At 45.6% G+C, this 24,993-nt stretch overlaps 3 protein-coding genes across 6 annotated transcripts in view; 1 reads left to right on the top strand and 2 right to left on the bottom strand.

Moving 5' to 3' along the window:
• crtac1a (cartilage acidic protein 1a) overlaps positions 1–10,868 on the top strand; it is a 33,038-nt gene extending 22,170 nt beyond the window's left edge. The window contains exon 14 of the mRNA XM_065001241.1: positions 10,483–10,868. Within this exon, the coding sequence (XP_064857313.1) occupies positions 10,483–10,500 (18 nt within the window). The 3' untranslated portion in view covers positions 10,501–10,868. The remainder of the gene's footprint in view (positions 1–10,482) is intronic.
• Positions 182–5,473, bottom strand: golga7ba (golgin A7 family, member Ba). The gene is made up of 4 exons (XM_065001226.1): positions 5,384–5,473; positions 3,544–3,669; positions 3,290–3,442; positions 182–360 (listed from the first exon to the last, which is right to left on the bottom strand). Exons 1-4 carry the CDS (start codon positions 5,393–5,395, stop codon positions 199–201), a joined length of 453 nt encoding a protein of 150 aa, XP_064857298.1. The 5' UTR covers positions 5,396–5,473; the 3' UTR covers positions 182–198.
• zfyve27 (zinc finger, FYVE domain containing 27) lies at positions 7,860–24,389 on the bottom strand. 4 transcript variants are annotated; one of them, XM_065001247.1, is made up of 13 exons: positions 24,081–24,386; positions 22,861–23,125; positions 21,710–21,780; positions 21,388–21,574; positions 21,112–21,207; positions 20,581–20,693; positions 19,747–19,868; positions 18,480–18,551; positions 18,046–18,075; positions 11,214–11,355; positions 10,947–10,993; positions 10,466–10,547; positions 7,860–9,861 (listed from the first exon to the last, which is right to left on the bottom strand). In XM_065001247.1, the coding sequence occupies exons 2-13, from the start codon at positions 23,118–23,120 to the stop codon at positions 9,797–9,799; spliced, it is 1,287 nt and encodes a 428-aa protein (XP_064857319.1). In that variant the 5' UTR covers positions 23,121–23,125; positions 24,081–24,386; the 3' UTR covers positions 7,860–9,796. The 4 variants fall into 4 exon arrangements, with proteins under 4 accessions (XP_064857319.1, XP_064857320.1, XP_064857317.1 ...); XM_065001245.1 differs by lacking the exon at positions 7,860–9,861 and adding an exon at positions 9,876–10,234 and having other exon boundaries at positions 24,081–24,389; XM_065001248.1 differs by lacking the exon at positions 18,046–18,075 and having other exon boundaries at positions 24,081–24,385.
• Positions 24,390–24,993: the final 604 nt, after the last annotated feature.

The following is a 24,993-nucleotide window of genomic DNA, read 5'->3' as shown; positions in this document are numbered from 1 at the left end:
GGGTCTGGGTCTATCCAATACAAACACAGTGTACAAGATCCTTATTCTTGGGAGCCCACGTGTACTGTTGACTCTTCATCTCTTTCTCCCTCTTTAAATCTCATACATGTGTACTGTTCACCCACTCTATGTCTATATTGTTTTTCTTCATCTCTCTCCCCCATCTTTCTTTATCTTCTTTATCTGTCTCTCTCTCTCTCACACACACACACACACACACACACACAGAGAGAGCAGCAGTAGTAGCTGTAAGGATACGACCCTCATGCCCCTCTCAATGGGGTCAGTGATGAGTAGACCTCGCGGGGCGTAGATCTTCTCATTCTGCTCCTGGATGTACCTGCCTATCTTCTTCAACACCTGGGGGAGATTGAGAAAGAGGGGGATGAAAGGGGTAGAGAGAGGGGGGAGGGAACAGGGAGAGAAAGAAATAACAAAAGGGAGACAGTATGACAAAGTAAGGAACATACACTACCGTTCAAAAGTTTGGGGTCACTTAGAAATGTCCTTGTTATTGAAAGAAAAGCTTTTTTTCTGTCCATTAAAATAACATGAAATTGATCAGAAATACAGTGTAGACATTGTTAATGTTGTAAATGACTATTGTAGCTGGAAACGGCTGATTTTTAATGGAATATCTACAGAGGCGTACAGAGGCCCATTATCAGCAACCATCACTCCTGTGTTCCAATGGCACGTTGTGTTAGCTAATCCAAGTTTATCATTTTAAAAGGCTAATTGATCATTAGAAAACCCTTTTGCAATTATGTTAGCACAGCTGAAAACGGTTCTGATTAAAGAAGTAATAAAACTGGCCTTCTTTAGACTAGTTGAGTATCTGCAGCACCAGCATTTGTGGGTTCAATTACAGGGTCAAAATGGGCAGAAACAAAGAACTTTCTTCTGAAACTTGTCAGTCTATTCTTGTTCTGAGAAATGACGGTATTCCATGCAAGAAATTGCCAAGAAACTGAAGATATCGTACAGCGCTGTGTACTACTCCCTTCACAGAACAGTGCAAACTGGCCCTAACCAGAATAGAAAGAGGAGTGGGAGACCCTGGTGCACAACTGAGCAAGAGGACAGTCCAGTTGTGGCCAAATGTTTTGAGAATGGCACAAATATTAATTTTCACAAAGTCTGCTGCCTCAGTTTGTATATGGCAATTTGCATATACTCCAGAATGTTAGAAGAAGAGTGATCAAATGAATTACAATTAATTGCAAAGTTCCTCTTTTCCATGCAAATGAACTGAATCGCCAAAAAACATTTCCACTGCATTTCAGCCCTGCCACAAAAGGACCAGCTGACATCATGTCAGTGATTCTCTCGTTAACACAGGTGTGAGTGTTGACGAGGACAAGGCTGGAGATCAATCTGTCATGCTGATTGAGTTCGAATAACAGACTGTAAGCTTCAAAAGGAGGGTGGTTCTTGGAGTCATTGTTTTTCCTCTGTCAACCATGGTTACCTGCAAGGAAACACGTGCCGTCATCATTGTTTGCACAAAAAGGGCTTCACAGGCAAGGATATTGCTGCCAGTAAGATTGCACCTAAATCAACCATTTATCGGATCATCAAGAGCTTCAAGGAGAGCAGTTCAATTGTTGTGAAGAAGGCTTCAGGGCGCCCAAGAAAGTCCAGCAAGCGCCAGGACCGTCTCCTAAAGTTGATTCAGCTGCGGGATCTGGGCACTACCAGTACAGAGCTTGCTCAGGAATGGCAGCAGGCAGGTGTGAGTGCATCTGCATGCACAGTGAGGCAAAGACTTTTGGAGGATGGCCTGGTGTCAAGAAGGGCAGCAAAGAGGCAACTTCTCTCCAGCAAAAACATCAGGGACAGACTGATATTCCTCAAAAGGTACAGGGATTGGACTGCTGAGGACTGGGTTAAAGTCATTTTCTCTGATGAATCCCCTTTCCGATTGTTTGGGGCATCCTGAAAAAAGCTTGTCCGGAGAAGACAAGGTGAGCGCTACCATCAGTCCTGTGTCATGCCAACAGTAAAGCATCCTGAGACCAGTCATGTGTGGGGTTGCTTCTCAGCCAAGGAAGTGGGCTCACTCACAATTTTGCCTCACAACACAGCCATGAATAAAGAATGGTACCAACACATCCTCCGAGAGCAACTTCTCCCAACTATCCAGGAACAGTTTGGTGACGAACAATGCCTTTTCCAGCATGATGGAGCACCTTGCCATAAGGCAAAAGTGATAACTAAGTGGCTTGGGGAACAAAACATCGATATTTTGGGTCCATGGCCAGGAAACTCCCCAGACCTTAATCCCATTGAGAACAATCCTCAAGAGGCGGGTGGACACACAAAAACCCACAAATTCTGACAAACTCCAAGCATTGATTATGCAACAATGGGCTGCCAACAGTCAGGATGTGGCCCAGAAGTGAATTGACGGCATGCCAGGGCGGATTGCAGAGGTCTTAAAAAAGAAGGGTCAACACTGCAAATATTGACTCTTTGCATCAACTTAATGTAATTGTCAATAAAAGCCTTTGACACTTGAAATGCTTGTAATTATACTTCAGTATTCCATAGTAACATCTGACAAAAATATCTAAAGACACTGAGGCAGCAGACTTTGTGAAAATTAATATTTGTGTCATTCTCAAAACTTTTGGCCCCGACTGACTATACATTAGAGTGTCTAGTTTGAGAAACAGACACCTTACAAGTCCTCTACTGGCAGCTTCATTAAATAGTACCCGCAAAACACCCGTCTCAACATCAACAGTGAAGAGGCGACTCCGGGATGTTGGCCTTCTAGGCAGAGTTCCTCTGTCCAGTGTCTGTGTTCTTTTGCCCATCTTAATCTTTTCTTTTATTGGCCAATCTGAGTTGTGGCTTTTTCTTTGTAACTCTGCCTAGAAGGCCAGCATCCCGGTGTCGCCTCTTCACTGTTGACGTTGAGACTGGTGTTTTGGGCCTCAGGTTCTACTATGTGGTTCTACTGTGGTCGTAATGTTTCTACTGTGTGGTTCTACTGTGGTCGTAATGTTTCTACTGTGTGGTTCTACTGTGGTCGTAATGTGTTTCTACTGTGATGTTCTACTATGTGGTTGTAGTGTGGTGGTTCTACTGTGTGGTCGTAGTGTGTTTCTATTGTGTGGTTCTACTGTGATGTTCTACTATGTGGTTCTAGTGTGGTGGTTCTACTGTGGTGTTCTATGTGGTTCTAGTATGGTGGTTCTACTGTGTGGTTCTACTGTGTTTATATTGTGGTCTTACTGAAGTTCTACTGTGGTTCTCTTGTGGTGGTTTAGCCCGGTCTCACCTTCTCATAGCGTGTCTCCATACAGAGGAAGATGAGGTAGGCTGTAGCGCAGGCCAGACATCCCTCCAGGTAGGACTGGCCTCCCATCTTCTCTGCCTCCGCATAGTAGATATTCAACCTCTTCACGGTGTCCTCAAACAACGGCCGCTCAATCTGACAGAGAGACACTCAGTTAGCGGTCTTTTCAGCCATGTGTGTGTGGTGTGTGTGTGTGGTGTGGTGTGTGTGTGTGGTGTGTGTGTTAGACTACCCACCCTGCTCTCCAGCTCAGAAGGGAACTTGGTCTGGAAGCGGCAGGTGGTCCCTTCACTGTAGTCTCTCTGCAGGAACACCTTGTTGGCCAGAGATGCACTGTGCCTCAACTCTTGGAGGTTATGGAACTACAGGACACAAACACACATAAGAGCGCGCACACACCCACCCATATTTGGGGAGAGAGAGAGGAGAGAGAAAGGAATGTGAGGAAGCGAGAGAGAGATTGTGGATAGAATTCTAATATGGATTAACTTTCTGGTTCTGAGGAAGCAGTGTGTATGACTCACCATGAGAATAAAACTAAACTGCTCATTCGCTCTCTCTCTCACACACACACTCTCTGTTCAAGAGGTAATGTATACAAACAGTGGCTGATGTAGTCTTTAGGGGTATACGATGATAGAGGAGAGGTGTTCAATCAAAGTCTGTCTGGCAGTCCGTTGGATCACGGCCCAGACACAGACACACTCTCTCTCCTCTCTCTCTAACTGGTCTTCTCTCTCTGTAGCTCTCTCTCTCCTTCTCTCCCTTCCCCTCTCTCTTCTCTCTCCTTTCCCCTCTCTCTTCTCTCCCGTCCTCTCTCTCTCTCTCGCCCTCCTCTCTCTGTAGCTCTTTGTCTCTCTCTCTCTCTTCTCTCCCCCTCCTCTCTCTGTAGCTCTTTGTCTCTCTCTCTCTCTCTCTCTCCTCCCCCTCCTCTCTCTGTAACGCTTTGTCTACCTCTCTCTCTCCTCTGACCATGCACACTGCTACAGCAGCCGGATCATGGAATTGAGCCAATAGAAGAAGGCCCAACATCACAGAACAGCTCACAACAAATCAATCTCTGTAAGAGCAGGGTTAGAAGGCTCAATAGGCCAACGATGGCACCAAATGATCGCCCCCCCCCATAAAGAAGCTTGATGTCCATAGTTGTGGACTTAGCCGTTTAGGGGGGTGTAGGCCAGTCTAGTTTCTTGCTTTGGGAAACTAGTTTAGGCTGTTATGGTTCGTCAAGCTTGTTTCCCCAATGTGTCGATGAATGAAAGGCAATAAAAGGGGCAGTTGGACCGAATAACGGAAATGAAAAGATCCGTGTAAACGCGGAGATTTTCTCTCCTTGACCTCAATGGGTTGCTGTCCACGGTGCTGATATCTCTTTAGTAGGTTTCAGCACTAGCACGGGCCAGCCTGCCTATACCGGATTAACGGCGGAACTCTAGACAAAAAAATAAGAGCTCTGCTTTCACCAAAACAGTTTAACGGCGCGAGGATTGCTTGTTTATCCCTGTTCTCAAGCACAAGTTGTAGCATAGGCTACACAGCCCTGGAAATGCTGTTCGTGCCACAAAGAGAATTCCTCTAACTAACCTCTATTCAGGCACGTAGCCTCCCGACGCCTTTAACCGACACCTTTAATATGGCAATATAATGATATAGGGATTATATGCTATTCACATGCCATGTCGGTCAGGGTGACCGAAGAAGTGTTAAAATGACAAGGCTTCCATTTCTAATCAAAGCAGATGATTTATTTGCCGAAATGAACCTGCCTGCCTGACCCGTTTGAGCAAATGTTATATTCGAAATGAACTTTTTATTTGTAAATAAACAACTGTTGTGTTGATTTCTATTGTTGCTGGGTAACAGAGATTGAAATGATTGTATGCTACACAATCTTTTCTATCATAGGGCTAACCTTGCTGTTACTGACAAACGCCATTCAAACGGTTCAGAATATAGGTTACAACCGTCTCCACAAGGCTACCTGCTCACATGGAAGACAATACAACCATATGCCCATAGAGGTAAAGGGAAAGACATAGGCTGAAGAAGACGATAGATTAGTCTATTCATTCTCACCTCTGTCGCCATGTTTCCATCTGACGGCGTTAGGCTACTAGGACGAGTCCCGGAGCTCAACGCGCTTTACTGGGACACAGGGACGGGTTGGAGGGCGGGAGGAAGAGACTGAGGGGGAGGAGAGGAGGGGGTGGGGTGGGGCAGAGAGCGGCGGGGGTTGGGAGGACCTCACACGAGGGGGTAGGGCGCGGGGCGTGGTCTATATATCATTGCGTAGCACTAGTGTACAGTCGTGGCCAAAAGATTTGAGAATGACACAAATTAAATTCACTTCTGGGCCACATCCTGACTGATGGCAGCCCATTCTTGCATAATCAATGCTTGGAGTTTGTCAGAATTGGTGGGTTTTTGTTTGTCCATCCGCCTCTTGAAGATTGACCACAAATTCTCAATGGGATTATGGTCTGGGGAGTTTCCTGGCCATGGACCCAAAATATTGACGTTTTGTTCCCCGAACCACTTAGTTATCACTTTTGCCTTATGGCAAGGTGCTCCATCATGCTGGAAAAGGCATTGTTCGTCACCAAACTGTTCCTGGATGGTTGGGAGAAGTTGCTCTCGGAGGATGTGTTGGTACCATTCTTTATTCATGGCTGTGTTCTTAGGCAACATTTTGAGTGAGCCCACTCCCTTGGCTGAGAAGCAACCCCACACATGAATGGTCTCAGGATGCTTTACTGTTGGCATGACACAGGCCTGATGGTAGCGCTCACCTTGTCATCTCCGGACAAGCTTTTTTCGGGATGCCCCAAACAATCGGAAAGGGGATTCATCAGAGAAAATGACTTTACCCCAGTCCTCAGCAGTCCAATCCATGTACCTTTTGCAGAATATCAGTCTGTCCCTGATGTTTTTGCTGGAGAGAAGTGGCTTCTTTGCTGCCCTTCTTGATACCAGGCCATCCTCCAAAAGTCTTTGCCTCACTGTGCGTGCAGATGCACTCACACCTGCCTGCTACCATTCCTGAGCAAGCTCTGTACTGGTGGTGCCCAGATCCTGCAGCTGAATCAACTTTAGGAGACGGTCCTGGCGCTTGCTGGACTTTCTTGGGCGCCCTGAAGCCTTCTTCACAACAATTGAACCACTCTCCTTGAAGCTCTTGATGATCCGATAAATGGTTGATTTAGGTGCAATCTTACTGGCAGCAATATCCTTGCCTGTGAAGCCCTTTTTGTGCAAAGCAATGATGACAGCACGTGTTTCCTTGCAGGTAACCATGGTTGTCAGAGGAAGAACAATGATTCCAAGCACCACCCTCCTTTTGAAGCTTCCAGTCTGTTATTCGAACTCAATCAGCATGACAGAGTGATCTCCAGCCTTGTCCTCGTCAACACTCACACCTGTGTTAACGAGAGAATCACTGACATGATGTCAGCTGGTCCTTTTGTGGCAGGGCTGAAATGCAGTGGAAATGTTTTTGGGGGATTCAGTTCATTTGCATGGCAAAGAGGGGCTTTGCAATTAATTGCAATTCATCTGATTACTCTTCATAGCATTCTGGAGTATATGCAAATTGCCATCATACAAACTGAGGCAGCAGACTTTGTGAACATTTATATTTGTCTCATTCTCAAAACTTTTGGCTACGACTATACATTCCTCTCCTTGTTTCCTTTCCTTCTGGTAATACAAACTGATTTGAGGAGATAGGAAAGGTGGAAACAATATGGAGGAAGACAGGTTAAAGTAAGGAAAACAACAAAGTAAGGAAAGGAGACAAGGAAAGTAAGGAAGCTACTTCAGACTATTGAGATTCTCCCTGGGTTGTGAGGAGAGGATTGGAGAGGAACCTGGAGCCTTCTGGCATGTGGTGGATTTGGGTTGTGAGGAGAGGAACCTGGAGCCTTCTGGCATGTGGTAGATTTGGGTTGTGAGGAGAGGAACCTGGAGCCTTCTGGCATGTGGTAGATTTGGGTTGTGAGGAGAGGAACCTGGAGCCTTCTGGCATGTGGTAGATTTGGGTTGTGAGGAGAGGAACCTGGAGCCTTCTGGCATGTGGTAGATTTGGGTTGTGAGGAGAGGAACCTGGAGCCTTCTGGCATGTGGTGGATTTGGGTTGAGTAGTGACCATAGAGATAGATAGAGGACTCTAGTGCCCAAAAGCCTGTTTTAGCATGGACAGCGCCATTGAGGACCATTCTGAAGTAGTCATGACTGCAGGTGGCAGTAAATCACCAACCTTGGCTTTATATCTGTTCAAACAACACAATGCAAGTGGCAGTGTGCACCCTTTCAGTTTGTTTACCAAGTCATAGAAGTAGTAGATGAGGAATGGACTACCTCAAAAAGGAGATGACCTCTATGGCTCTGCTTAGCTCTCACAGACGCCATAATGGGACAGATACAATGTCTACGGTAGTGAAACGCAAACAGATGCACCAAACCTGCAGGGCACGCTCTCTTTTTACAGTTTTTTTTTTTTTAACAGAGCTCTCTACAACTAGGCTGAAAAAAGGCAGGAAAAATACGCCATAAGTTAATTTCAAACATTCAAAATCACAGTTTATTGAAGCAATGAAGAGTAAACAAACTCCTCCATTCTGTCAAGCTAATCAATCAAATGAATAAATTGGATAAATATAAACTTTCAGTGGATTGAATATTGGTGATCACAATGGTAAAAGTGTAACATGTACATTCTTATGTGTCAATCTAAAGCCTGTGCTGTGTTCAAGTACCCATACCAACCTCCTGTATACTACATACTATTAGTTCATTTTAGAATACTGGAAACGAAGGGTATCCTTTCAGTTGAGTGTACTAGCACTTCGCCTGTCTACCAGAAGTTGATGCTGTTGCTATGCAACCTCTTGCTGGCTTGTTAGCATAACAAATTACTAGCTAGACATTTTGCGATTTCGACTGTAAATTCAATATGGGGTGCGTTCGTAAAGCGTTGTCCGTTGGTAAATCCAGAGCGTTTCGGTCTCGGAGCCCACACTAGACGCTCTGGCCAAGGAGTAGGGTTGATCCGAGCGTTCTGTTCTCACAATGGCAGTCAAGCACCCAAGCTAACTGGCTAGCTACCTCCAGACACAAATGAGAGAAACCCTCACTCTGACCATTTTACTCACCCTAGCAGAGCTGGTTAGGCAGTTTTCATTTTATGTAGAGTGTTGGTGACTAACTGTGCTGCAGGCAACAATTTAATAACGCTTTTTTCCCTTGACAACGTTTACTGACACCGGCCATATTCAACGCGTTTCATTCAGCTATTCTGTGCACTGGCACACAGATGGGAGATGGCGACTCTACCACTTAGCTAAGAATGATGTGAATAATCAAGTCAATAAACATTGGGTAGTTAGCTAGATAGTTAATATACTACCTGGCAAGTTCAATGTTATTAGTAGCCAACTACCGTTAGGTAGCTAGCTAACAGCCCGGTACATACTGCTGAATGACATGCTGTGGTTCGTAAGGACAGCGTAGCTAATAAATTGTCAGCCAACATAACATTTAACTTGTTTGAAAAGTCATTACATTGCTCAACATTTTCCTAAAGCAATTCATTTCTATCTGCTCTCGTCGGCCATTTTCCTCAAATCTGAAAACGTCGGTGAAGCCACGCCCATTTTCTGAAGAATTGCATTATGGTCCCTAAAAGCACAGAAATAGTGTCCACTGCTTGTATACTTCATATTTAGGTGAATTTAGTACGACATCCAGGAACGTTTGGCATACTATATCCAATAAGTACTTAACTACATACTCAATGTTACATCACAAATAGTACAGCTAGTATGAGTATTTGAACACAGCTCTGGGATCACCTCTGGAAATCACTCCATGGGGTTAGGTTATGCTCCATGGGGTTAGGTTATGCTCCATGGGGATTAGGGAATGCCATTTAGGACTGAGGTATAGTCTTTAGCATCCTGTCTTTACAGCCATTAAATTAACATTAGGACCAACATATAAAACCATTACAGAATGGATAAGTTATAACAGGGTCAATCTATAGCATAGCATATCCTATACAATAAAACACACACACACACCTCAGCATTCTCAGGACCTCCATGACAGAATGACAGTACAGGATAAATCTCAATGCAACACAAGCTGATGGGAGTCTGTGGTAGTGTCCCAAATTACACCCTATTCCCTATATAGTCCACTACTGTAGACCAGGGCCCATAGGGAGGCCCATAGGGCTCTGGGCAAAAGCAGTGTAATTTATAGGGAATAATTTATAGGGAATAGGTTGCCATTTGGGACTGGTTCATCTTAATAACCCTGGTCACCTGGGCTGGAGCCAGAGAACCAGACAACCTGGGGTTTTGAACCACCCCCAGGGGTAGAGGCTGATCTGCCGCGGGCTCTACCCAGCCAAGGAGCTTCGAACCCTGGGTAGGAGGGGCAGTACCCTCCCTGGGTCTCCATGAGTGGGTAGGAGGTGGTAGTCATTTCTCACTTGCTGAGGGTGGAGTTGCAGACAGCACAAACAAACACCGTCTCTCTCTGGGCATCTGGAGCTGGGAGGGAGGTAAAGAGGCATTACATGAGAAAGGGGAGGCATCTGGAGCTGGGAGGGAGGTAAAGAGGCATTACATGAGAAAGGGGAGGCAGAGGGAGATGGGAGGGAGGTAAAGAGGCATTACATGAGAAAGGGGAGGCAGAGGGAGATGGGTGGGAGGTAAAGAGGCATTACATGAGAAAGGGGAGGCAGAGGGAGCTGGGAGGGAGGTAAAGAGGCATTACATGAGAAAGGGGGAGGCATCTGGAGCTGGGAGGGAGGTAAAGAGGCATTACATGAGAAAGGGGCAGGCATTACATGAGAAAGGGGAGGCAGAGGGAGATGGGAGGGAGGTAAAGAGACATTACATGAGAAAGGGGAGGCATCTGGAGCTGGGAGGGAGGTAAAGAGACATTACATGAGAAAGGTGAGGCAGAGGGAGATGGGAGGTAAAGAGGCATTACATGAGAAAGGGGAGGCAGAGGAAGATGGGGAATGAGAGAAGGTGTAAAATAGAAGAGATTTTGTTTTTAAAATCAACTGATGTCTTCGGAGACCTTATTTATCATTTCAAGTATAGAAATACCATAATAGCATGTTGTGTGTGTGTGTTTCTCTCTCACCTGTGACACCCATGCAGGCCTTGAGGACCTTGTAGGAGCAGCATCTGGAGCAGAAGCTGTTGCCACAGTTACTACAGCTCCGCTGAAACAGCAGAGGTCACGATGACATCATCATCATTGTTATGTCCCAAACTGAACCCTATTCCAGGGTTGGGGCCAATTTGAAATGAAGTGGGTGAATTCAGGAAGTAAAGTGAAACTCTAACCCCAACCCTGTCCTATTCCCTACCTAGTTCACTACTTGTGACCAGGGCCCATAGGACTCTGTTCTAAAGTGGTAGATTATATAGGGAATAGGATGCCATTTGGGACCCACACCAGGTTCCACACATAGTTATTAAACAACCTACAGTATTACTGCTTTGCTTTATCTTGGCCAGGTCGCAGTTAACTAGCCTCCCTGGTTCAATAAAGGTGAAATAAAAAAAACGACATATGATTGTATTTATTGGTGGTTTAAAAACAGGTGTAAAGCTCTTACCCTTCTCTTCACCACTGAGAAGACTGCACTGCAGCTGGAACAGTTACCTTGGGGATGAGAGAGGGGGGGGGGGGAGGGAAAGAGAGAGGGGGGGAAAGAGAGAGAGGGAGGGAAAGAGAGAGAGGGAGGGAAAGAGGGAGAGAAAGAGGGAGAGAGAAAGAGGGGGGGATATTTAATTTCTATGAAGACTAGCTACTAAACCCACCTCTTAAGTAGGGTTGAGGTGAGGAAGAAGAAGATGAACAGAGGGACGAAGGGTAGACTGACCTGTGTTGTTGGTGGGGTAGCGTTTGCGTAGCTTCTCCGTCAGTTTGGACACCTTACTGCGGATTGGCTCGTTGCGGCTCAGCAGACCGTTGTCTGAGGTGATGGAGATGGTGTCCAAATCTGAACTTATGTCATCATCCTCCTGTAGGGGGGGGGGGGCAGAATGGGGGGAGGAGGAGAAGAGAAGGGTTAAGTTACTAAAGAGCAGTTAAAGGCAGCAGCTTTGTGGGAACTACAAACCATAGCCCCTAAACCCTACACCCTGCTCCCTGAACCTTACACCATAGCCCCTAAACCCTACACCCTGAACCCTACTCCTCCAACCGATCTCTTCCATGGTTTAGGTGGATGTGTTTCTCAACGTCAACAGCAGAGGGAGTAGAGAGCACACAGGCAGCAAAACCCCACTAACACAAAACCATACACATCATCCTCCAAGGCAGGGGTGTCCAACTCCTTCCATGGAGGGCCCAGAGTCTGTTGGTTTTGGGGGTTTTCCTGTCCAACCTACACAACCAGGTGAGGCCAGTTCCTTACTAACCAATGAGCTCAATTCATCAATCAAGTCAAAGGAAGGAGTGAAAGCCTACAGACTGGGACCTCTGTGGAATGAGTTTGAAACGTGCTACCAGACATGCTCCAGATCAGTTGTACAGTTCACACCCTTATGGTTAAGGTTAGTATTAGATGAAGCTAAGCTGATCCTAGATCTGTGCCTATATATTGCCCTAAAAGACGAGGGCTGGTACACCTTAGGCAAGAAACGTATTGGGAAGTGGCAGGGCACCTTAAGCTCCGCCCTCAGACGACATTGCACCTGTCTACGTAGACGGTGCAAGAGGCGTGCGTCACTACAGTCCCTGGTTCGAATCCAGGCTTTATCACATCCGGCCGGTGATTGGGAGTCCCATAGGGCGGCGCACAATTGGCCCAGCGTCGCCCGGGTTTGGCAGTCTTAGTGCACTACTTTTGACCAGAGCCCTATGTAGCATGAGATGGATGTGTCCTATTTGCATCCTTACAGTGAAGTGCACAACCATGCTAGAAACACGTCACACAATACACACACACATTACAACGCCACCCTTGTGTGTGTACTCAGGTGCAGTGACCAACTCAGAGCATGCTCATCCAATGGTTTGCTGGAATAATGCAGACATGCCCAGACTACATTGAGAATGAGGCCGATTGTATGAATGATGATTAGTGCTATGTATATATATATATATATAAATAATGACATTAGTGCTATATATAATGACAGTGCTATATATAATGACATTAGTGCTATATATAATGACATTAGTGCTATATATAATGACATTAGTGCTATATATAATGACATTAGTGCTATATATAAAGTGCTATATATAATGACATTAGTGCTATATATAATGACATTAGTGCTATATATAATGACATTAGTGCTATATATAATATACATACATATATATAATGACATTAGTGCTATATATAATATACATACATATATATAATGACACTAGTCCTATATGTAATGATAGTGTTATATATAATGACATTAGTCCTATATGTAATGATAGTGTTATATATAATGACATTAGTCCTATATGTAATGATAGTGTTATATATAATGACATTAGTCCTATATGATAGTGTTATATATAATGATATCCTATATGTAATGATAATATATAATGACATTAGTCCTATATGTAATGATAGTGTTATATATAATGACATTAGTCCTATATGTAATGATAGTGTTATATATAATGACATTAGTCCTATATGTAATGATAGTGTTATATATAATGACATTAGTCCTATATGTAATGATAGTGTTATATATAATGACATTAGTCCTATATGTAATGATAGTGTTATATGTAATGACATTAGTGGTATAGATGTGAAGTTATAGTCCTGATGGCATAATGGTAACATAACCAGTGATGGTAACAACAGCACTAAGGTGTAAAGACATCCCACTACCCATGCAGACAGGACCCAACTGAGGTGTGTACCCTATACACCCCCCCCCCCCCTCTCACCACAAACAGGGTGAGGGAAGGGGGTGAACTAGACTTACCACTAAAGCAAAGGGAGTCTCCTTGTTAGGATGGAGAGGAACAAAACACACACTGGAGCAGATTACACACACCCCCCATATGTATCTAACACACCGTATCTATCTAACGTAAACACAGCAGATTACACACACACCCCCCCATATGTATCTAACACACCGTATCTATCTAACGTAAACACAGCAGATTACACACACACCCCCCCATATGTATCTAACACACCGTATCTATCTAACGTAAACACAGCAGATTACACACACACCCCCATATGTATCTAACACACCGTATCTATCTAAAACACAGCAGATAAACACAGCAGAAACACACACACACCCCCCATATGTATCTAACACACCGTATCTATCTAACGTAAACACAGCAGAAACACACACACCCCCACCCCATATGTATCTAACACACCGTATCTATCTAACGTAAACACCCACACACCCCCATATGTATATGTATCTAACACACCGTATCTATCTAACGTAAACACAGCAGATTACACACACACCCCCATATGTATCTATGTACTAACACACGTATCTATCTAACGTAAACACAGCAGATCTAACGTAAACACAGCAGATTACACACACACCCCCCATATGTATCTAACACACCGTATCTATCTAACGTAAACACAGCAGATTACACACACACCCCCCCTAACACACCGTATATGTATCAACACACACACCCCCATATGTATCTATCTAACGTAAACACAGCAGATTACACACACACCCCCTATATGTATCTAACACACTATCTAACGTATCTATCTAACGTAAACACAGCAGATTACACACACACCCCCCATATGTATCTAACACACTATCGTATCTATCTAACGTAAACACAGCAGATTACACACACACCCCCATATGTATCTAACACACCGTATCTATCTAACGTAAACACAGCAGATCTACTACACACACCCCCCATATGTATCTAACACACCGTATCTATCTAACGTAAACACAGCAGAAACACACACAGCCCCACATATGTATCTAACACACCGTATCTATCTAACGTAAACACAGCAGATTACACACACACACCCCCCCATATGTATCTAACACACCGTATCTATCTAACGTAAACACAGCAGATTACACACACACCCCCATATGTATCTAAACGTAAACACAGCAGACCGTATCTATCTAACGTAAACACAGCAGATTACACACACACCCCCATATGTATCTAACACACCGTATCTATCTAACGTAAACACAGCAGATTACACACACACCCCCCATATATGTATCTAACACACCGTATCTATCTAACGTAAACACAGCAGATTACACACACATATGTATCTAACACACCGTATCTATCTAACGATTACACACACACCCCCATATGTATCTAACACACCGTATCTATCTAACTAAACACAGCAGTAAACACAGCAGATTACACACACACCCCCCCCATATATGTATCTAACACACCGTATCTATCTAACGTAAACACAGCAAAACACACACACATCTAACGTAAAGCAGATTACACACACACCCCCCATATGTATCTAACACACAGCAGATATCTATCTAAACGTAAACACAGCAGATTAACACACACACAGATTACCCCCCCCCATATGTATCTAACACACCGTATCTATCTAACGTAAACACAGAAACACACATCTATCTAACGATTTACACACACCCCCCCCCCCATATGTATCTAACACACCGTATCTATCTAACGTAAACACAGCAGAACACACACACCCCCCATATGTATCTAACACACCGTATCTATCTAACGTAAACACAGCAGATTACACACACCCCCCCATATGTATCTAACACACCGTATCTATCTAACGTAAACACAGCAGATTACACACCCCCCATATGTATCTAACACACTATCTATCTAACGTAAACACAGCAGATTACACACACCCCCCCATATGTATCTAACACACCGTATCTATCTAACGTAAACACAGCATGTACACACACACCCCCATATGTATCTAACACACCGTATCTATCTAACGTAAACACAGCAGATTACACACACACCCCCATATGTATCTAACACACCGTATCTATCTAACGTAAACACAGCAGATTAACACACACACCCCAGCAGATTACACACACCCCCCGTATATGTATCTAACACACCGTATCTATCTAACGTAAACACAGCAGAAACACACACACTGGAGCAGATTACACACACCCCCCATATGTATCTAACACACCGTATCTATCTAACGTAAACACAGCAGAAACACACACACTGGATATGTATTACACACACACCCCCATATGTATCTAACACACCGTATCTATCTAACGTAAACACAGCAGAAACACACACACTGGATTACACACACACCCCCATATGTATCTAACCACCGTATCTATCTATAAACACAGCAGAAACACACACACTGTATCTAACACACCGTATCTATCTAACGTAAACACAGCAGATTACACACACACCCCCATATGTATCTAACACACCTAACGTAAACACAGTATCTATCTAACACACCGTAAAACAAACAGCAGATTAACACACACACTATCTAACGTAAACACAGCAGATTACACACACACCCCCATATGTATCTAACACACCGTATCTATCTAAAACACAGCAGAAAACACAGCTGGAGATTACACACACACCCCCCCATATGTATCTAACACACCGTATCTATCTAACGTAAACACAGCAGAAACACACACACTTTACACACACACCCCCATATGTATCTAACACACCGTATCTATCTAACGTAAACACAGCAACACACACCCCCCCCCCATATGTAACACACACACAGCAGATTACACACACACCCCCATATGTATCTAACACACCGTATCTATCTAACGTAAACACAGCAGAAACACACACACTGGATTACAGATTACACACCCCCCCCCATATGTATCTAACACACCGTATCTATCTAACGTAAACACAGCAGAAACACACACACCCCCATATGGAGCAGATTACACACACACCCCCATATGTATCTAACACACTATCTAACGTATCTATCTAAACGTAAACACAGCAGCACACACTGGAAGATTACACACACACCCCCATATGTATCTAACACACCGTATCTATCTAACGTAAACACAGTCAGATTACACACACCCCCATATGTATCTAACACACCGTATCTATCTAACGTAAACACAGCAGAAACACACACACCCATGGAGCTAACACAAACACAGCAGAAACAGATCTATCTAACGTAAACAATATTGAACTGGCCATAGTATCTGCACTAGATGCATAACGTAAACACAGTGCAGAGCACGTAGACTATCTAACGCACAGCAGATTACACACACACCCCCCCCATATGGTATCTATCTAACGTAAACAGATTCACTTCAATGAAACCTGGTGGTCTATTTCTAACACACCGTATCTGTAGATTGGATCGTGCAGCTCAACACCACTGAACAGTGTGATGAAGTATCTAACACACCGTATGGTCTATTTCTAGTGTGTAGATTGGAACGTGCAGCTCAACACCACTGAACAGTGTGATGACGTGGTCTATTTCTAGTGTGTAGATTGGAACGTGCAGCTCAACACCACTGAACAGTGGGATGAAGTGGTGGTCTATTTCTAGTGTGTAGATTGGAACGTGCAGCTCAACACCACTGAACAGTGGGATGACGGGGTCTATTTCTATTGTGTAGATTGGAACGTGCAGCTCAACACCACTGAACAGTGGGATGACGTGGTGGTCTATTTCTATTGTGTAGATTGGAACGTGCAGCTCACACCACTGAACAGTGGGATGACGTGGTCTATTTCTAGTGTGTAGATTGGAGTGGAACAGTGGGATGACGGGTCTATTTCTATGTGTGTAACACACCGTATCTATTGGAACGAGCTCACACCACTGAACAGTGGGATGACGTGGTCTATTTCTAGTGTGTAGATTGGAACGTGCAGCTTGTGACAGTGTGTAAACACAGCAGAAACGTGGCGTGGTCTATTTCTAGTGTGTAGATTGGACTCACACACACTGAACAGTGTGATGACGTGGTCTATTTCTAGTGTGTAGATTGGACCGTGCAGCTCACACCACTGAACAGTGGGATGACGTGGTCTATTTCTAGTGTGTAGATTGGAACGTGCAGCTCACACCACTGAACAGTGGGATGACGTGGTCTATTTCTAGTGTGTAGATTGGAACGTGCAGCTCACACCACTGAACAGTGGGATGACGTGGTCTATTTCTAGTGTGTAGATTGGACCGTGCAGCTCACACCACTGAACAGTGGGATGACGGGGTTTGAGCTCTGCTCATGCCAGCAAAACGTTAAGCTTCCAGTGTAGCAGGTAAAGAACGAGGGTTCTCTCCACGTCCCCGTGTAGCTCCTGTGCAACACACACCACTGCAATACACACACACACACACACACTTACAGGTCTTTGACCTCGGTCATGACGCCGTGTAACACTGAACTGTCTGAGATAGTCCTAAATATTCAATTCAAATCACAATTTATTGGTCACATACACATATTTAGCAGATGTTAATGCAGGTGTAGCGAAATGCTTGTAACACACACACACAACTTAGTAACTGGGCTGAGTAGTTGAACTGTCACAGAACTTTATCAACAAATAAAAACAAAAATTATTTGTCGCAATTGTTAATTAATGTGTCCTGTTTCTAATGCTGTAATACCACAGCCCGACAGACATGGGGAGCCACTCACCTGCAGGGAGATATGGGGCTCCTGAGTCAACTGAGAGTGGAGGGAGGTAGAAACAGAAAAGGAAATGAATCATCAGAAGGACAGGAAGTTGTCAGCCAGCGACAGAAGGAAGAAGGAGAAGAAGCTGTGTTCCAACACAATCTTTTCCCTTCTGATTTGACAATGACATGGATAAGGTCAAAGGAAGGTGGGCCTAGTGGATTATTTGGTTCTCCCATCCTACCATGTTAGATCTGTGAAGACTGAGTGGAAGGCATGGAGGCAGCGTTCAAACAGGGCCAGAGTGAGAGTGGTGCAATTGCCAATAAAGTTATATCAAATCAAAACTACATGGCCTAAGACCTGACCAGAGAGAGAGAGGTCAGGATGAAAAACCAGTCAGATAATGAGACATGAAGGAATAAAGTCGAGATAACGGTTGATTTAGTTTTTACCTCGATGGCATCTTTGAACTCATCATCAGGCTCTGCCTCCTCAGCCTCCTCTACGCTGCCCGGGGACAGGTCCTACACACCACACACAATAATGATATACATGTAAGAGAAGAGGATTATTGCAGAACACTGATCTGTAATGTTTTAATGTACACCATTGATCCAAATATACAGACTCTATTTATACATCCACCCCTTCCTCTCTCTCCCTACCCCTGTTTCTCTCTCCTCCCACCCACCCACCCACCCACCCTCTCTCTCTCTCTCTCGCTCTCTCTCCTCCCACCCTGTCTCTCCCTCCCTCCCTCCCCCTGTTTCTCTCTCCTCCCACCCTGTCTCTCCCTCCCTCCCTCCCCCCCTGTTTCTCTCTCCTCCCACCCTGTCTCTCCCTCCCTCCCTCCCTCCCCCCTGTTTCTCTCTCCTCCCACCCTGTCTCTCCCTCCCTCCCTCCCTCCCCCTGTTTCTCTCTCCTCCCACCCTGTCTCTCCCTCCCTCCCTCCCCCGTTTCTCTCTCCTCCCACCCTGTCTCTCCCTCCCTCCCTCCCCCCCGTTTCTCTCTCCTCCCACCCTGTCTCTCCCTCCCTCCCTCCCCCCGTTTCTCTCTCCTCCCACCCTGTCTCTCCCTCCCTCCCTCCCCCCGTTTCTCTCTCCTCCCACCCTGTCTCTCCCTCCCTCCCTCCCCCTGTTTCTCTCTCCTCCCACCCTGTCTCTCCCTCCCTCCCTCCCCCTGTTTCTCTCTCCTCCCACCCTGTCTCTCCCTCCCTCCCTCCCCCCCTGTTTCTCTCTCCTCCCACCCTGTCTCTCCCTCCCTCCCCCTGTTTCTCTCTCCTCCCACCCTGTCTCTCCCTCCCTCCCTCCCTCCCCCGTTTCTCTCTCCTCCCACCCTGTCTCTCCCTCCCTCCCTCCCCCTGTTTCTCTCTCCTCCCACCCTGTCTCTCTCTCCCTCCCTCCCCCTGTTTCTCTCTCCTCCCTCCCTCCCCCCCTCCCCCTGTTTCTCTCTCCTCCCCCTCCCCCCGTTTCTCTCTCCCTCCCTCCCTCCCCCTGTTTCTCTCTCCTCCCACCCTGTCTCTCCCTCCCTCCCTCCCCCTGTTTCTCTCTCCTCCCACCCTGTCTCTCCCTCCCTCCCCCTGTTTCTCTCTCCTCCCACCCTGTCTCATCCTCCCTCCCTTCCCCTGTTTCTCTCCTCCCACCCTGTCTCTCTCTCTCTCTCTCTCTCACTCCCTCCCTACCCATTTCTCTCCCCCACCACTTCTCTCTCTGTCCATACCTCTAAGCTGGTAGCAGTGGGAGTCCGGTCCAGGCTGCTGTGGTCCGGTTCTGTGAGGTCCATCTCTCCTTCTGAGGATGGGTTCTGGCCAGACTGGACCACCTCCCTTAGGTCCAACACAACTACACACACAAGAGGGGGAGTGGAACCAGGCTGTTAGAACACAGAACCAACACTTGAGTGTGTGTCTGCCGGGGCGTCAGGGTAGCCTAGTGGTTAGAGTGTTGGACTAGTAACTGAAAGGTTGCAAGTTCAAATCCCCAAGCTGACAAGGTACAAATCTGTTGTTCTGCCCCTGAACAGGCAGTTAACCCACTGTTCCTAGGCCGTCATTGTAAATAAGAATTTGTTCTGGTTAAATAAAAAGGTACAATAAAAATGTTTTTAAAAAAATGTACAGTACCAGTCAAAAGTTTGGACACACCTACTCATTCCAGGGTTTTTCTTTATTTAAAAAAAAACAACATTTTCTACATTGTAGAATAATAGTGAAGACATCAAAACTATGAAATAACACATGGAATCATGTAGCAAGCAAAAAAGTGATAAACAAATCTAAATATATTTTATATTTGAGATTCTTCAAAATGCCAAGAGTGTGCAAAAGCTGTCATCAAGGCAAAGGGTGGCTACTTTGAAGAATCTCAAATATAAAATATATTCTGATTTGTTTATCACTTTTTTGCTTACTACATGATTCCATGTGTTATTTCATAGTTTTGATGTCTTCACTATTATTCTACAATGTAGAAAATTTTAAAAAAATAAAGAAAAACTGTTGAATGAGAAGGTGTGTCCAAACTTTTGACTGGTACTGTATGTGTGTGTACTGACCCCTGCAGAAGTCTCGATTCCACAGGAAGAGTGCAGTAGTGAGACAGGCCAGCACCCAGCCCACAGGGACAGAATACAGCAGCATCAATACAGCTAACAGGCCACCATAGAACCTGAGAGAGAGGAGGGAGAGAGACAGAGAGAGGAGGGAGAGAGAGAGGAGACAGAGAGACAGAGACAGAAGGGAGAGAGAGAGACAGAGACAGGAGGGAGAGAGAGACAGGACAGAGAGAGAGAGAGTGAGAGATAGAGACAGAGAGAGAGAGAGAGAGGAGGGAGAGAGAGACAGAGACAGAAACAGAGAGAGAGAGAGAGAGAGAGAGAGAGAGACAGAGAGACACTCAGGCACACACAAACAACCCTAACCAGTCTGTCGGGAGCTCTGTAAGTACAGATAAGATGTGTGATGATATCTATGGTGAATGTAGAGGGGTTGAGTTACTGTCCTGGAGAACAAGGACACACACACAGTGTTGCTGATCTGGAGGACTCAGAGTGGCTCCAAGGACACACACAGACAGTGTTACTGACCTAGAGGACTCAGAGTGGCTCTCCCAGTACAGGAGCTTGTAGACGGACTCAGCAGACAGGCAGGCATGAGACAACAGGTCATCTAGCTGCTTTAACCTGTGGACACGGACACACACACACACATAGAGACACCCGGACATGCACATGCGTGCACGCACACAGGCACACACACAGGGATAGTAAATAAATTAACTTGGTTTTATAAACTGGAAGGCCAAACTCACACACTCACTCACTCACTCACTCACTCACTCACTCACTCACTCACTCACTCACAGGTCCTTGACTTCCAACATGGCGTCCTGTCTGGTGAGCTGAATGTTCTGGAGGTCCTTACGATGCACCGCGTGGCACCGCCTCTTCTGTTGCTCCGCCTCCGACGCCCCGCCCCCACACCTGTCCTGCAGGTAACCCAGGGCAGCCGGGGCAGACACCCCCAGAACACACACAGAGAACCACCCCACTGGAGGGCAGGAGAGAAACTGACTGTCACATTTGATATATATCACATTGTTATACACACTCAGTTGTATGTGGTAGTAGTTCATATAGCAGTGTGTGTGTGTGTGTGTGTGTGTATTACCCAGCATTAGCTCACCTTCACTCAGAGTGAGGAAGAGGATGTTGAGCAGTACACAGACCAGTAGTGAGCACAGAGGCATCCTCCACCTGCAATACACCACACAGTCATACTGACCTAGGATCAGTTTAGTGTCCTCAAGTCCTATCCTCAACCATTAGGGTGGAGGAACTAAAAACTGACCTCCGATCAGTGTCTATGGTAAACACTGACTCACCCCAGTAGGTAGCAGGCTGTACAAATCACACACTGACTCATGACTCAACTACGCTCATTAGAGCAGGGCTGGAGCAAAAGCCTCACCTGCAGACCAGCTCCACAGCCCAGATCTAGGATCAGTCTACCCTCCCTACATTAGCCCAGTAGGTAGAGTGCCAGCTCCACAGCCCAGATCTAGGATCAGTCTACCCTCCCTACATTAGCCCAGTAGGTAGAGTGCCAGCTCCACAGCCCAGATCTAGGATCAGTCTACCCTCCCTACATTAGCCCAGTAGGTAGCATGCCAGCTCCACATCCCAGATCTAGGATCAGTCTACCCTCCCTACATTAGCCCAGTAGGTAGAGTGCCAGCTCCACATCCCAGATCTAGGATCAGTCTAACCTCCCTACATTAGCCCAGTAGGTAGAGTGCCAGCTCCACATCCCAGATCTAGGATCAGTCTACCCTCCCTACATTAGCCCATTAGGTAGAGTGCCAGCTCCACAGCCCAGATCTAGGATCAGTCTACCCTCCCTACATTAGCCCAGTAGGTAGAGTGCCAGCTCCACAGCCCAGATCTAGGATCAGTCTACCCTCCCTACATTAGCCCAGTAGGTAGAGTGCCAGCTCCACATCCCAGATCTAGGATCAGTCTACCCTCCCTACATTAGCCCAGTAGGTAGAGTGCCAGCTCCACAGCCCAGATCTAGGATCAGTCTACCCTCCCTACATTAGCCCAGTAGGTAGAGTGCCAGCTCCACATCCCAGATCTAGGATCAGCATACCCTCCCTGGAACCATTAGGGTGAAGAAACTCAAATCTGACAGGTCAGTGTCTAGGCCCATAGGAAACCTCATCTTACTCCCTTCACTAGCCCAGTAGGTAGAGCGAATCAGTCTACTCTCCCAACTCTCCTATTCGTTATCACCATTGGAAAAACTAAAAACCGATCTTAAATGTATCCTCTCACCCCAGTAGGTAGCGGGCCAGCTCCAACGTGTCAGTGAGAGGCTCCAGAAACAGGGCCATCCTCTTGTAAGACACCACCATCTTGAGCAGGTCAAAGGTCGCGACCTGGCGGGGGCCAGGGCTTCCCAAATCTGAGGGTGACCCCGCGGGTGAGCCAGGGGTGTCTTTAGGGGGTAGAGACACCAGGGTGTCGTCCCCCCTGTCACCCACCCCCGGACCACCCTGACAGGGGTCCTGACATGCCCCTACTCCAGGCTTCATCCCGACTAGAGTGGGGGAGAAAGGGGGACATAAACAGAGGGGGTAGATAAAGGGAGTGAGAGACACAGACAGACAGACAGAGACACAGACAGACATTATTTATCTTGTTCCTTTGCACCCCAGTATCTCTACTTGCACATTCATATTCTGCACATCTATCACTCCAGTGTCTAATTGCTATATTGTAATTACTTCGCCACCATGGCCTATTTATTGCCTTACCTCCCTTATCTCACCTCATTTGCACTCACTGTATATAGACTTTTGTTTTCTACTGTATTATTGACTGTATGTTTCCATGTGTAACTCTGTGTTGTTGTTTGTGTCACACTGCTTTGCTTTATCTTGGCCAGATCGCAGTTGTAAATGAGAACGTGTTCTCAACTAGCCTCCCTGTCTAAATAAAGGTCAAATAAAATAAAAAAGACAGAGAGAGAAACACAGAGGGACACGACAAGATGTTCATATTTTATTTTCATGTCCGTCTGTTGCTCTAGCTAGCATTTCCTGAATATGTTACGCTGTGCAAACACTCACTCACTAGCTAGCTATCAGTGGAAAGAGGAAGGGTGCAATCACGAGCCTGGACGATCAAAGTAAATCTACCAGACCTGATTTAATGACGATTTAATCATGGATCTTCTAATGCTACTGAGAAACGTGACTGCAGACTTGTGTTCGGCTGACATGAAATGGGTCATGAAACAATAGGACTGCAACAGGCCAAAACACTGCGGTGTTAAATATGGGTTCTATATCACATGTTGATGAAAATACATTGTTGTCACACATAGCTAGTGTTTTCTAACGTTACACAACAACAGCTGTCATCCAAATCGCATGTAGCCACCTGGCGAAATTGTAACTTAAACTAACCAGCTAGTGATTGACATAACATTAACATGTAATATTTGCAACAATCAATATATATGAATAATAAGGCAAGAAATGCAACATTACCTGACTAGCGGGCAAAGTGTAAAAAACCCGTAGTTAGCGAATATGAAAGCAATTCTCGATCGTCAACACGATGAATGTAGGAAGAGACGCGTCACACACGCCCGTGTAGACAGTCTTCACAGTCTTCTTGTTATGAAGTCAATCAATTGTTTTCGCTATTCAAATCGATGTTATTGAGTTGACGATGTTTTGTGTTGTATACATGTTTGGGAAAGTATTTGTTTTAAGCAAATAATGCCTGCCTGCCAACTGCGAGAGAAAAGTAATCACTTCCGCAATCAAATCCGACTGGCCAATAGAACGCAGAGCGAACCGATGATGGAGAGAGTAGATTAAAGAAAATATCGTAGCTGTCAAATCACGTCAATCTGACGTCCATTTGTGGGGGAAATAAACTACATCAATAATTTCTCTCTAAATGAAATATTTTACTAAGATACTCACCCAAAACGGTGTAATGAAAAATATAATAGTATTGACAAAAAGAGTGACTAGTGTTGTGGAAATTGTAATCAATAATGAGGAGAGAGAAGGTCAATCACCAATCACGATATGCATTTATTCACAATTTATTAGTAAGGGAGCATGTCACACCAAACATACATGAATGCAGTGAGTGCTCACTGAGTGGAGTGGAGTGAGCCTCTGGGTTATATACTCTCTCAGGATAGGTCAGGATAGGTGGGACCTCAGAGATGACATACAATGGTTCCAGACACTAACCCCATACATCCTGTTCCAGACACTAACCCCACACATCCTGATCCAGACACTAACCCCACACATCCTGTTCCAGACACTAACCCCACACATCCTGTGCCAGACACTAACCCCACACATCCTGTTCCAGACACTAACCCCACACATCCTGTGCCAGACACTAACCCCACACATCCTGTTCCAGACACTAACC

Source organism: Oncorhynchus nerka, linkage group LG15 (genome assembly GCF_034236695.1).
Source record: "Oncorhynchus nerka isolate Pitt River linkage group LG15, Oner_Uvic_2.0, whole genome shotgun sequence".
NCBI classification, from domain to species: Eukaryota; Metazoa; Chordata; class Actinopteri; order Salmoniformes; family Salmonidae; genus Oncorhynchus; species Oncorhynchus nerka.
The sequence above is the reverse complement of the archived record's forward strand: the minus strand, read 5'-3'. Positions and strand labels throughout refer to the sequence as shown.

Coding starts and splice junctions, on each gene's coding strand:
- golga7ba (XM_065001226.1), bottom strand. Junction 3,443..3,543: donor CTTCTGAGCTGGAGAGCAGG/GTGGGTAGTCTA, acceptor TCTCTCTGTCAG/ATTGAGCGGCCGTTGTTTGA. Junction 361..3,289: donor TGGAGACACGCTATGAGAAG/GTGAGACCGGGC, acceptor AATCTCCCCCAG/GTGTTGAAGAAGATAGGCAG.
- zfyve27 (XM_065001245.1), bottom strand. CDS start 23,120: ATGAAGCCTGGAGTAGGGGCATGTCAGGACCCCTGTCAGGGTGGTCCG. Junction 19,869..20,580: donor GAATCGAGACTTCTGCAGGG/GTCAGTACACAC, acceptor TTGTGTGTGTAG/TTGTGTTGGACCTAAGGGAG. Junction 18,076..18,479: donor AGTTCAAAGATGCCATCGAG/GTAAAAACTAAA, acceptor CTCCACTCTCAG/TTGACTCAGGAGCCCCATAT.